General features: G+C 37.6%; 1 protein-coding gene across 1 annotated transcript; it reads left to right on the top strand.

The window, feature by feature from the left end:
• The first annotated feature begins 4,919 nt into the window (after nt 1-4,919).
• Nucleotides 4,920-10,245, top strand: LOC591850 (WW domain-containing oxidoreductase-like). Its single transcript, XM_030994014.1, has 4 exons — nt 4,920-5,001; nt 6,889-6,974; nt 9,205-9,346; nt 10,016-10,245. The coding sequence occupies exons 1-4, from the start codon at nt 4,920-4,922 to the stop codon at nt 10,243-10,245; spliced, it is 540 nt and encodes a 179-aa protein (XP_030849874.1).
• The last annotated feature ends 2,220 nt before the right edge of the window (nt 10,246-12,465 follow it).

Here is a 12,465-nt window from a genome sequence, read left to right as displayed (position 1 = left end):
ATGAAGTGACGGACAACGTTCCCAATTCATTCCATCAACAACAATGAGTAAAACTTCAATTTTCTCTTTGGTGAAGTCATAATATTATCCCCATCGATGATATATTTTGAGTATCACACCAAAGGAGAAGGAAATTAGGAGAAAACCAGATAGGCCTATTAATTATATATTTTGATACGACAAACGACAAGCGGGAGAGATATACGCGACTATTTCATAGTCTACTGACCAAACTGTCAATTTGAGATTCGCATATACTTATTGATCTCACGTTTCAAACATTCATAACTTTCTTATTATTGGTCCGTTTTATTTCAAACTTTCGCCATTCTATTGATCTTATTCTTCTGCGTTCACACTAATGGAGTTATTAGAAGGGATGGATTGCCCTTTCATGTTCATTAAGCATGCACATGGATTGATCAGGGATTGAAAAGGTTGGTCAAGACAGATACAAATTTCAATGAATATTAACTCATATCCTGCCATAAGCTTGCATGCACGCTATCGTTAGAGGGCATTGTACACGCGAGCAAGCTACCGGTACCGCTTCGCTGCTTCTTGCATGTTTGCAAGCATTCGTAATAGCAGTTATTGTTCATGCCCAGTGTACTGTGCCTAGTGTTTCGCACGCGCTATTGATAGTACCATCGCGTTAACCCGATTATCTCAAAATAAACTTGGCACTGGGGGGAATTTGTGGCTTGGAAAAATGGGGATTATCACTGTGGCAGGATAAGAGTTACAGTCCCAAGCTTCGCAAATGATGGAGATTCGAGGTAAAAAGTGACATCAAAAGCAAAGTGTGAAAGAGATTAAATAATATAGTTAAAAGGGAAAGACATGTAGTATGTGTGTTTCACGTTATTACTATAACAAACATTCTAAAGTTGTTGTTTTTTCGGCACAGGACTTCCAGTATTGTAGAGTAAATATGAAAAAGAAATGTACCGTAAAAACCAGTGCAATTACAAAAAAGAGAAAAACTAACCAACCAACCAAACAAACAAATAAGCAAACAACAACAATATGGAAAATAACAAAATGAATATTTAGGATGAATGAATGATTAGGAAAGAATTGAAGCTAGCCACTAGGTCATTGGGTCACAAACATTAAAACAAACAAAAAATAGAAGAGAGAGAGAGAGAGAGAGAGAAAGAGAGAGATATAAATAGAGAGAAAGACATATTTATTTATATATATATATATATATATATATATATATAGAAAGAGAGAGACAGAGCGGATTAAATAGAAAGAGAGATACAGAGGGATATAGAGAGATAGAAATATATAAAGAGTGATAGATAGGGAGAGATAAATACGGCCACGATAGAATAAACATTTCATTGGAAACTATTGCGTTAGGGGTTAAATGATGTAACGGTTACTGTATGTGATTTGGAATTGGGTAGTCTATGGATATTAATTAGTTGCAAGCGAAATGATTTACATGATATAGAATATTCTACGAACTCGAAGGAGACCTTTTCACCCGCGGCAACTTGACAGACGTCGATTGTCTCTTTATAATGGTTTGAATCTCATCCCAGCATTACCGTCTTTTGGCAAGACATCAATCTACATGATATTATATATTGATACAAAACTATATATGACCTTCTGAAACGTCTGAAACTTGGAATTTATATTTTAAGACTTTATATAAATATGTTTATATGTATATATCTATATACATATACATACAAACATACATACATGTATACACAAACAACTTATCCAGAAAAAAGCCCCTTTTTCAATATGCTTGTATATATTTGGGGATGGGGGTGACGTGGATAGCGGTTCATTCGAAAGTTTGAGGGTTCGAATCTCAGCCCGGCACTACCGTCTTTTGGCAAGACATCAATCCACATCTGCCACTTACCACCCAGGTGTAAATGGGTATCTGGAAATTGCTAGGGTAATAATATTTGTAGGGCCCTCAAGACGAATAGCACTGATGCCGATGAGGCTTCCCTGGGTAAACCAAATTATTACAGTGGAACCTCAGTATAAAGAGCTCTGATCTAACGGGGTATTTGTACTCACTAGGAGAGTTTGCTGGTCCCATCTCTTTATATTCTGTTTTTGTTTAACCCTGATGTAACAAGGTAATTTCCTTGACCCGCAAGACCTCGTTATAACAAATTTCCACTGTATTATCATTGTTTTGAAAGAATAGGCCTGTATTTAGGTTTATATGGTTTCTAGTAAAGTATTCGGCATAGGTCATTTAATCAACAGAGCATAGAGATGAATAGTTATTATTGCCTTGCTCTTTCAATTTCTGTGGCTGCGCCCCTTCGCCTTTGTGTGACAAATCATAAACACGTAGTCATATCAAGAAGTTTTAAGAGATGGATTTCTATCTAGCTTATTCTCTTTGTACCATCTTCGATGCCGCCAGGAGAAAATATGCCAGGCATGTGCTTAACTGGATCTTCCTTGCAGATACGTAGACAAAAGATTTCTGCCTAGCTGCGAACTGACGGGCCACTTTCAAAGGGAAATATTCTTTTGTAATGATAATTACTTTTCGCTACCACTCGTCTAATAACACGAGCAGTACACATGCTTACCTTTACAGGAGGCAAGCGAAAGGAAATGGAGCAAATTTTTCCGAAATATTAACCAAAATTACTCGACTGGGCATATGTGGGCACTAATCTGATATATAACATCATAAAGAACTGTACATGAACATATTCACTTTTTATTTTCGTGAGCCGCCAGTAATCGGAAAAGTGTCAAATTGCAGGTTTTACTACTGTGAATTTTTTACTATTTTTCAAACATTAAAGCTGCTATCATACAATGTAAGCAAATTACTTGACGCAATTAGGCTTTTGTATTCATATTTTATCATCTGTTCGATTCTCCCCTTGTTATTTCAAATAAAAAGTGAAATATTAAGGATATTTATTTGTGACAAAAATCACTACCCAAGCTTTCCAATGATATTGGCGGCTTCGAACCTCGGTCATCAAAGGTAACAGCACACCAGTAGATTCTATTGTGCAACCATAGAAAAAGGCAGCTGCTTGGAATACTTGTTGGCAGTTGGGTCTCCATCTCTAAAACCTCCTTGGTCTTTTTGCGATCTCACCGTATTACTAGAGTTCATGGACATCCCATAGAAACACGTGTTAATTCTATAACACACGTTTCAATGGGAAGTCCAAGAAATTAACTTTTGACGGTTTCAAACGGCCTCTGCCTTTTGTGCATGATAGGATTCCGAAACGGGTACGTGTTCACTCGTATTCTACAGATCAAATGTTAATAGCATCGATTGGATGAATATATGTCTCTACAAGGTGAGAAGAAAGGAAAACAACGCATCGACATCAAACTCAGAGGTGAATGTCATTTATTTTGTTCTGTGTTATTCATTTTGGTTTTTACAGTATATAGGTTAACTTATGTCGCTAATCAAAATTAATGTGCTACTTATTGTAGTAATTAGTATGTTAATTATAATTCTAATTCATGTGTTAAGTGTTGTGCCAATCAAAATCAATATATTTATCATTGTACTACTTAATGTGTTAATAATAATTGTGTATCTAATTAATTCGTAATATATGCTGCTATGTGCCACAATCCTACGTATAAGTTCATTTGTATTTCTTAAATCTTAGTTGTCTCTTTTCACGGGCCAAAATTTCCTCAACCCCATCCAAGTTTGTACATTGTCCTCCAAATACACCACCATACATCCAATTTTGTTTGTATAATAATTGTAAATGCACATTTAAGAACTTTAGCTATTCTCCATGCACTCATAAATGATTCTTATTCATTAATTCTACCGAAGCTATAAGCATTTTCATTTACTATTTGTGTAACCTTATCAACGCTGCCTTCGCACCACGGTACATGTACACTAGGGCGCTTTAGCAACGCGACGGAAGGCAAAGAGGACGGGAGAATTCACTCAACCGAGATCAATTAATGTATGCAGTTCGGATTCTGTCTATTGAAATACTATCATTCTTATCAGGTGAATGAAATAATTTTTATTGAGGCACTTCACACAGACTTATGGATTAAATTTGGTTGCATTACGAAAATGGTCTATTGTACGGCGATACAACTGTTCCATCGAGTTCAGGGAACGAACGCTATTATGGCTGAGAACGGTCGTGAAAATCAACAAGACGGAGAAAATTCTGGTTTGCACATGCGCAGATTGATTATTTTGCTCGGTTACCCTCGTCTTTGCCTGCCGTCATGTTTGCAAAAGCACTCTATGTACAGGTTACAAATGAAGACGGGATCATAGTACAGGACGATCTCGGTTGAGTGATTTCTCCCGTCGTCTTTGCCTTCCGTCGCGTTGCTAAAGCACCCTACTTTTATGTATGCACCTCTTCAAGGTTTTGGTATAGAGTAACGACGTGTGACGTCATACTGGCCAAGTTTTCAAGATTGCTGTGTTTCCAAATAGTTATGTGCTAACTATGGTGTGGTAATCACATCAGTCCCAAACACTGAATATGTCCTGCTCCAACCGTTGCTTGAAAGACTTCGCGGTGAACCTCATGCGCTGGCTTTTGTTTACAACCAGTAACTTGGACGACAAGCGAATATGACGTAACATTTCGGTACTGTATCGATCGTAACAGTGATAGTAAACTATCTATTCTTTTTCCAACATAATGAAAGTGTGATTTAATTAGGGACAGACCTTACCGTATTTTTTTTTTATTTGTATGACTGAAGCGCTTTTTAAGTATTCACCAAGCTATTAAGATATCATATCAACATGTAAACATAACATAACATAACATAGCAACATGTATGAACATATATATCTATTCAAAATTGAAATATATCGTTGAATTTTGTATTATTATCATATTTTTGGATAGCTTCTTCTTCATACCACGACCATTGTGTCAAAGGTCAGCATGGGGTCACAGCCTAGTCAACCGAGTCTTCCAGAGGTCGATCTCGATGGCAAGGTGGTCGTAGTGACAGGCGCAAACACAGGTAACAGAATGCATATAATACACAGCAGTGAAGGCATTAGTAAGAATTACCCACACGAGGTACCTTTGGAACAGTCTAACACGCCAGAGGCGATAGCAGAGGGTGTTTGGACTGTTTTGAAGGTACCGAGTTTTCGGTAATTTTACTAATGCCCGAAAAAATGATGCGTGTTATTTTTTGATAAGATTATGTTTTATTTGTTTTACAAAATGATGTTTTTTTTACAGGATTTCGATAATGATCGGTCATTACCATTGGATAATGACCTGTCATTATCTCAATTACGCGTTAGGCAAAATAAATACCTGGTCACGTGTACGCTTTCAACTAATCATTTGATTAGGATCCACGTCATCATCTTATAAAGTATAATGCCATTTGGATGCAGGGTATTTTACCGACATCGCTACCACTGCTGTAATGTATTTTCAATTGCGGAATCGTTCGATGAATGCGTACACAGAGCGATTTCCGGTTCCTGTACCCCAGCATCATCACGCGTGCGTCATTAGTTGGTGATGCATGATGGGACATGGCTGTACACACATCGGAACATTGTGAGCAGCAGATGACAGTTATATGTAACTCTGACGTAGTGTCAGTAGAATACCCTGCCTTGAACAATCATTACTTTCAACGTACTTCTACTTCTATGGTAATGCTCATCAACGTAGTTTTAGATTATTCCCCAGAATCTGGAACCACTGAACCCTTCGCTTGAAGGAAGGTTTTAATTGATATTGACTCCGATATGAATTATTTCATATCACCTTGTCATCAGTGACAAATGATAGTCTTTGTTATAAGCTACTGAAATGCTTGCTTCTGATTGGTTATCAGCAGATTTGTCACTGATTGTTGTCCTTTGTCATTGAAAAAAGGCTTTATGAAACGGGTCCCAGAACATAAAGACTTTCACGAAATCAACCTTAGGAAAGCTCAGTAGGGTTTGGCATCAGCTTTTGATCGCATTGACGCAATCCATAATCCGAACTTCATATAACACATCCAGCATGGTATTGAAAACGCGCATAAGATGATCTTTTAAATGATTTGAATGTATAAGACTACTGATTAGATAGAGGGTACGGGATGTCCAGGCGTTCATGAATTCCACACACGTCATGAGCGCAGATGATAATGACGATATCCAATTGACTCCTTGTGTTCAACGGTTCCAAGATCTTGGAGCCGTTGAACACAAGAAGTCAATTAAGGGGTATCTAATATTGTATTAGTTCATTCAATCTGCACATGATACAAACTTCATCTCTCTGTGTCACATTGTATCCCCGTACTCGTCTTTTTGAGACAATGGTAATTTATGACGTATGGTAATTGTAGACAATATAAAATTGAGGGGCACATGCAGATTATAAATAATTATCCATATTTATAATAACAGTAATAATATGTCTTGTTTACCCAGGGTAGCCTCATCGGTATTTATACTGTTCTCCCTGAGGGCCCTGCAATCATAATGTTAAATGTTATATTGCATTTTCTATCATTTGCATTTTTATTGTCAAAAAAGCCATTGGAAGCAAAATTTCTATGTAATGTTGGCATGCATGGACCAATAAATGAATCTTGAATCTTCAAAAATTTATCTCGGGAAAGATGTATCAAAGACTTCAGGATTAAAATACAATTCTTTCCAGTGCAAGATTAATCTATACTTGCGTTTAACGAGTTGTCATGGAGGTAATACAGATCATTTAGTAATAAAAGAACTTGTGTTACTAAAAGGGATCTTTCCATCAATGTTGATGCCTACTTCTTTTCAGCCAATCTGCACGTGTGGCAAACGAACAACCGTGCCAACTGGCACTGATGGCGAATGAAAGGTCAATAATATGTGAACCCTTTGTTTATACGCTTCATCAGGCATTGGATATGAGACAGCAAAAACACTGGCCCAGGTGGGGTCAAAGGTCATTCTAGCGTGCCGATCTGAATCTAAAGCCAATCAGGTGAGAAATTATCACAATTACAGTTATCATAATCACGAATATTATGCTATAATTTGAGGTGTATACTGTGTGAAATAACTTTTAAAGAGTGATGATAACGATGATAATAGTGATAATAAGAACAACGATCGTACTACCTCTTCTACTACTACTACTACTACTACTACTACTTCTTCTTCTACTGCTAGTATGCTACTAAAACGACAGCTACTGCTATTTACTACTACTACTGCTACTACAGAAACTACTACTGCTGCTGCTACTTCTACTAATACTACTTACTACCATATACATAAACTACTACTACCACTACCACTACCACTACTACTACTACTAATATTACTACAGCTGTACTACTACTTACTTCTGAAGAAACTGATACAGCAACTACTACTACTACTACTACTACTACTATCTACTACTACTACTTATTACTAATACAGAAACTACATATCGAAACGTTGTATCATCTGCTCAATCTGACTTGCGTGCATAGGACAAATGAGCATTTTGGCATGAAAACGTGAGGTTTTCTATATAAAAGAGTGCGTTTCTTTCCAGCATTGGGGTGCCCGGGAGTATCCGGAAATTATAAAATCGCGCGGGCCGATATTTCGCTCGGTGGGGAGTAGGGGGGAGGGGGGGGGGGTCGTAGTGAGCACTTAACAAAAAACACCCCCCCCCCCCCCCCCTTGAGACAAAAAAGGTGCTCAACATCTTTTTTTAAATTTTTTTTGGCAGGGGAAGGGCCCGTCTTTTTTCTCTTTTTATTTGGGGTTCGGGGGGGGGGCAGGCCTGTTGCCCCCCTCCCCTGGATTCGCGCTTGGTGAGCGGCTAATGGAAATACTAATCGTTAGCTTTCTTCTGGTATCAAACTTGTTTTGATTGGTTGTATATTGTTGTCGGAATAAAGGAAACATAAGCGCTTGACCGACAACCTTCAGCGTCCGAATGGAACTACCTGCCCGATGAACCCAGTGGTCATTGACTCAACACTATGTAGGAGTTAGTTTGTGGTCAACTTCTTTTATGAAACAAATCCAAGCAAACGTTTCCTTATGTACTATTACTGCGACGACTACTACTACTGCTACCACTGTTGCTCCTTCTACTACTAATTACCATTACTATTCCTACTTCTGCTCCTACTAATAATGCTATTACGACAACTGCTACTACTACTATACTATTACAACAACTGCTACTACTACTGCTACTAGTAGTAGTAGGTTTTGAGTAAAATATATATAGAACGAGAATCACTTTCGACTGTTAGATAATTAAAAAAAATTACTGATTTGTTTCAACTATTCAATTCTCAATTTCTTTCCATCAGATGACTCTTATATAATTCTTTACAAAAAATGCATTTTAGGCCATCGGTAGAATGAAGAGAGAACACGAAGAAGAAAAATCTGATTCTACGAAGCAGAAAGTACAAATAAAGGCAAGTATATGTGGATATGTGATTGGGTTTTTACAGACGTGTGTCAATCAGAGGGGTGTTTCACAAAACTTGTCATCAGTAACAAATTACAGTTTTTGATATAAGCTACAGAAATCCTTGCTTCTAATTGGTTATCAGCAGATTTGTCACTGATTTTTGTCATTTGTCATTGAAAAAAGGCTTTGTGAAACGGGTCCCAGATTTGATTATTTACGTCTGAGGACCTTTTAGATTTACACAACGAGAACGTGGACCGCCACGTGTGACATCCTTTTTAGGTAATGTGACGTCATTTTAAGGCACTGCCGGGTACGGCCCAGTGCCTTAACACAATGTCAAACGCAGCAGTCCACGCTCTCGTCGTGTAAATTTAAAAGTCCCTAGTGTCACCAACGTGAAAGACGTGACTCGGTTTCGAACCAGGGTCCCCTGAGTCACTTTGTAGGCGAAGACAAAGAGCTGACCGAATGAACGTGCCGCTAGACCAACTCACATCTCCTTATATGGATATGGGATAAAAGTAGATTTGACATGGTTGTCGCTAAGGGGGCAGGGGATGGGGTAGAGTGTGTGCTCTATACAAAATAAAAAATAAATCCATCCTCAAATTGTAAAACCTGGTGGCCGTTTTTAAATCTGGTTAAAAATAATCTTTCTGCAAAATCTTAAGATACAATAACACTTGATATTACTAGGCCTATTCTATAATCTGCTTGTCTGAATCTAGCAGGTCAATGCCCCCAGAGGGCGTCTTACATACTTTTCTTTACTCCCATTTCACAGGTCGATGACCTCCACGTTGAATTCATGACCCTTGACCTTGCCTCATTAGAAAGTACAATGACCTTCATAGAAGCATATAAGAGTAAAGGTCTTCCTCTCCATGTTCTTGTGTGCAACGCTGGTATCTTCTGTGGTCCCAAGGGTAAAACAACATTGAAATTCCTCACAATTCTGCGAGCTGTCTTGCTGTAGGTAGCATTGCTTAACCTATTCAAGCGGATTAATTATGAAAACCTAATGAAATATATAACTACATCATTTTTTAAACTTCTACAATATGAAATGAATAGGCTTGGAATCAAAGGTCAATATTTCGATATTTAAAACTACTAGTATTTTATAAGAGTGTAAAAAGTTTTCTGCAGTTTATTGCCCCCCCCCCCCCAACACAAAGGTGATTCCTCTTGCAATCGTCATAATGAAACAGCATATATATAATACAAACAAAAAACAACACGAAACGACAATTTAAAAGCACATTACAAAGAGTAAACAAGTACAATTTGCACTGAACTCATCGTCATTTCGAAGACACATAGAAGTCAGTTCGGTTGTTTACCCAATAACAGGTGTTGTCAATCACCAGAGTTAGCCTTCAGTTTTATGACCATTAGACCTTTGCTTTTCCCTCACCCGAAGACTCTCGAGCTCTCCGAGAGATTAGGGGGTAATTCTTGACTGGCCTACGGGTTTGGTGTGTGCAGATTTGTACTCCCATTAATGGTATTTCCACCAAGTCTGGTGTCAGCGAATTATGGCCTTCTGCACATGGAAACTGACGATCCACTCCCTTTAATATTCATTTCTTCAGCTCTGACGTCAGACGGATACAAACCTCACTTTCAGATCCACTATCTCTCACATTTCTTACTCGTCCTCCATCTCTTGCCCGTCTTGAAGAGTTCGGGTCCAGGATCTCGAGTGGTCTCTGTTGCGTCCGGTATGTATCGGCTCGCCAGCTGGAATGTCGATGATATGCAGTGTTTGGAGAACCCCGACTTGAAGAAGCGTTACGCTACCTCGAAATGGTATCAGGTATAAATCTTTCTTTATTGTTTTTTTTTTTTTTAGATAAATGTATTTCAATGATCTTCAATTGATACCTTCCAATTTACATAAGTATATTTCATGAAATACCGACTTGAAGAAGCGTTATGCTATCTCGATATGTTATCAGGTAATCTTTCTCTTTTTCTCTTTTTTTTTGTATAGATAAATGTATGTCAATGATCTTCATTTGATACCTTCCAATTTACAAAAGTATATTTGAAGAGTTTTAATTCCAAAAGGAGGTAAATCCACCTTTGATGAAAATTGAGTTATTGATATCAGAGGCTTGTTCACTTAAGTACCCGTCTTTCAATAAAATTATTTACTAAAATTTTGGGAGCAATTGTGAAAAAATGCACCTTCTAATATCACTTTTCCATAAACGCCTGTACAAAATGTGATAAACAAATCCTTTTTTCTCTGAGGTAACCAAAACAGATCTAGCTCCTTTTGGAATTAAACTCTTCATTTCATGGAATAATCAAACAAAACTTGTGCATAAGTTATAATATACGTACACAGTTAACAACTAAATTATTTATACTCTTGTCAATAAATTATGATGCTTTATTGTGTTTTTCGAAACTCAAGAGTAAAAGGTGGACTGGTTGAAATAAGGCATTTGTTGAATGCTTGTAGATGTAAGCTGTGATATATTTCACATTCTAAGGAAACAGAAGTCAAGACAAGACAATTAATTGTCTTCACACACATAGCATGATAAGGCTATCAATAACTAAACACTTAGCTTGAGCACATGTAGTGAAGTATAATGAAGAAGTCAACACTAATAATTTATAGTAAACTAATACAAAAAGTTGTATTATAGAATTCCATTACTTACTTTGTTGTCGAACGACAATATACTTATTCTCTTTGAAACCGACGCACTTATTAAGGTCTTTTTGCAGGACTTTAATCCAAATTGCCACTCTCCACCCGTTAGATAATTGGGTACCTTTGGGGATCACCGAAGGCTAATGTAAATAATAAGCATATTACATTAATCCTCCATAACCTTGCACTTCGCCAATAACAAAGGTTAAGGTAAATCTTTATCTCACACACCGGGCAAGTATCAGAATCACAGAAACGTAGAGCAGCATAAGTGAAAGTAAGACGCCCTCACACACAGCCTGGCGGAAATCATCGGAATCGATGGATAGCGCCGATAAACCCAACAACAACAACAACAAAGTACACGTCATCATAAAACAAAAACTACCGCGGTGTACCGCTGCATATCTGACCGCTGTTTTACCCTTTTTGTAATTACACTGCAGACTCCGAGTCCATATTAATACAAAGACGTATAAGCAACGAGGAGTTTACAAAATAATATAGGATTTTCCGGCCAAATTTGCGAGTTTGTCATTTGAATTAATTTGTCTTGCTTCAAATTCGACGGTTTTAGTGCTGTCAGATATATCTTGGGTTTATATTCCTTGTTCTAGTTTTCAAATCTATGAAGTTTTCGTTAGAATCTATGTATGTTTCATTCAAATTTATGAATAATGTGCTTCTTTCGCTATTTGGTCATTCGATTTGGCGCAACACGATTTCTGACATCGCGAAGGTGTACTTTTAGCATTCGAATTCATTTGTAGCATTCAAATTAGCACTTTGTGCACTTAAATTGATGGTCAATATACACTTCTCGTTTATTACACACTTTTTATAGTTCATTCTTTTTCTTTTTAAGATTGTTTTTTCCATGTGTATTTCACCATATTTATTTTCTTGCATTTATACACTTGATATACTTTTAGATTTATCCGAAATTAAGGTTTTCTTCACGTTATCTATATATTTCTGTTATCTATATATTTATGTTGTCATGCGGGAGTATGATATGCGCAGGTCGAGGGTTCGAATCACGACACCGGCACTAATATCCTTTGGCAAGATATTAACCTGCACTTGCTACTCTCCACCCAGTTGTTTAATGGGTACCCGGTAGTATGCGACCGTCATTGTTGGTCACAACGGTGTCGATTTGTATCCGTGGTTGGGGGGGGGGGGGGGGGGGGGGTGATGGGTGCCAAAATATTTTCGGCAATGGATCAAAGCAACCAAGAGGTAAAAGCGTGTGGCAGGTTGCACCCCCTCCCTTACAAGTTATTACATTTTTCAAGTCACCCTCAATAAAGATAACATTTCAGAGAATATGGGACCCATGTGGGCTTGCAACTTGGGTTATTATCCTCTCAA

The sequence above is a fragment of the Strongylocentrotus purpuratus genome, unplaced genomic scaffold (genome assembly GCF_000002235.5).
Source record: "Strongylocentrotus purpuratus isolate Spur 01 unplaced genomic scaffold, Spur_5.0 spur5_scaffold_20, whole genome shotgun sequence".
Classification (NCBI taxonomy): Eukaryota; Metazoa; Echinodermata; class Echinoidea; order Camarodonta; family Strongylocentrotidae; genus Strongylocentrotus; species Strongylocentrotus purpuratus.
This window is presented reverse-complemented; position numbering and strand designations above follow the sequence as displayed.

Bases quoted from the DNA above. Each gene is read 5' to 3' on its own strand.
- LOC591850 (XM_030994014.1), top strand. From the start codon at position 4,920: ATGGGGTCACAGCCTAGTCAACCGAGTCTTCCAGAGGTCGATCTCGAT. The intron at 5,002-6,888 runs GTAACAGAATGC...ACGCTTCATCAG, and splicing joins AGTGACAGGCGCAAACACAG to GCATTGGATATGAGACAGCA. The intron at 9,347-10,015 runs GTAAAACAACAT...TCATTTCTTCAG, and splicing joins TATCTTCTGTGGTCCCAAGG to CTCTGACGTCAGACGGATAC.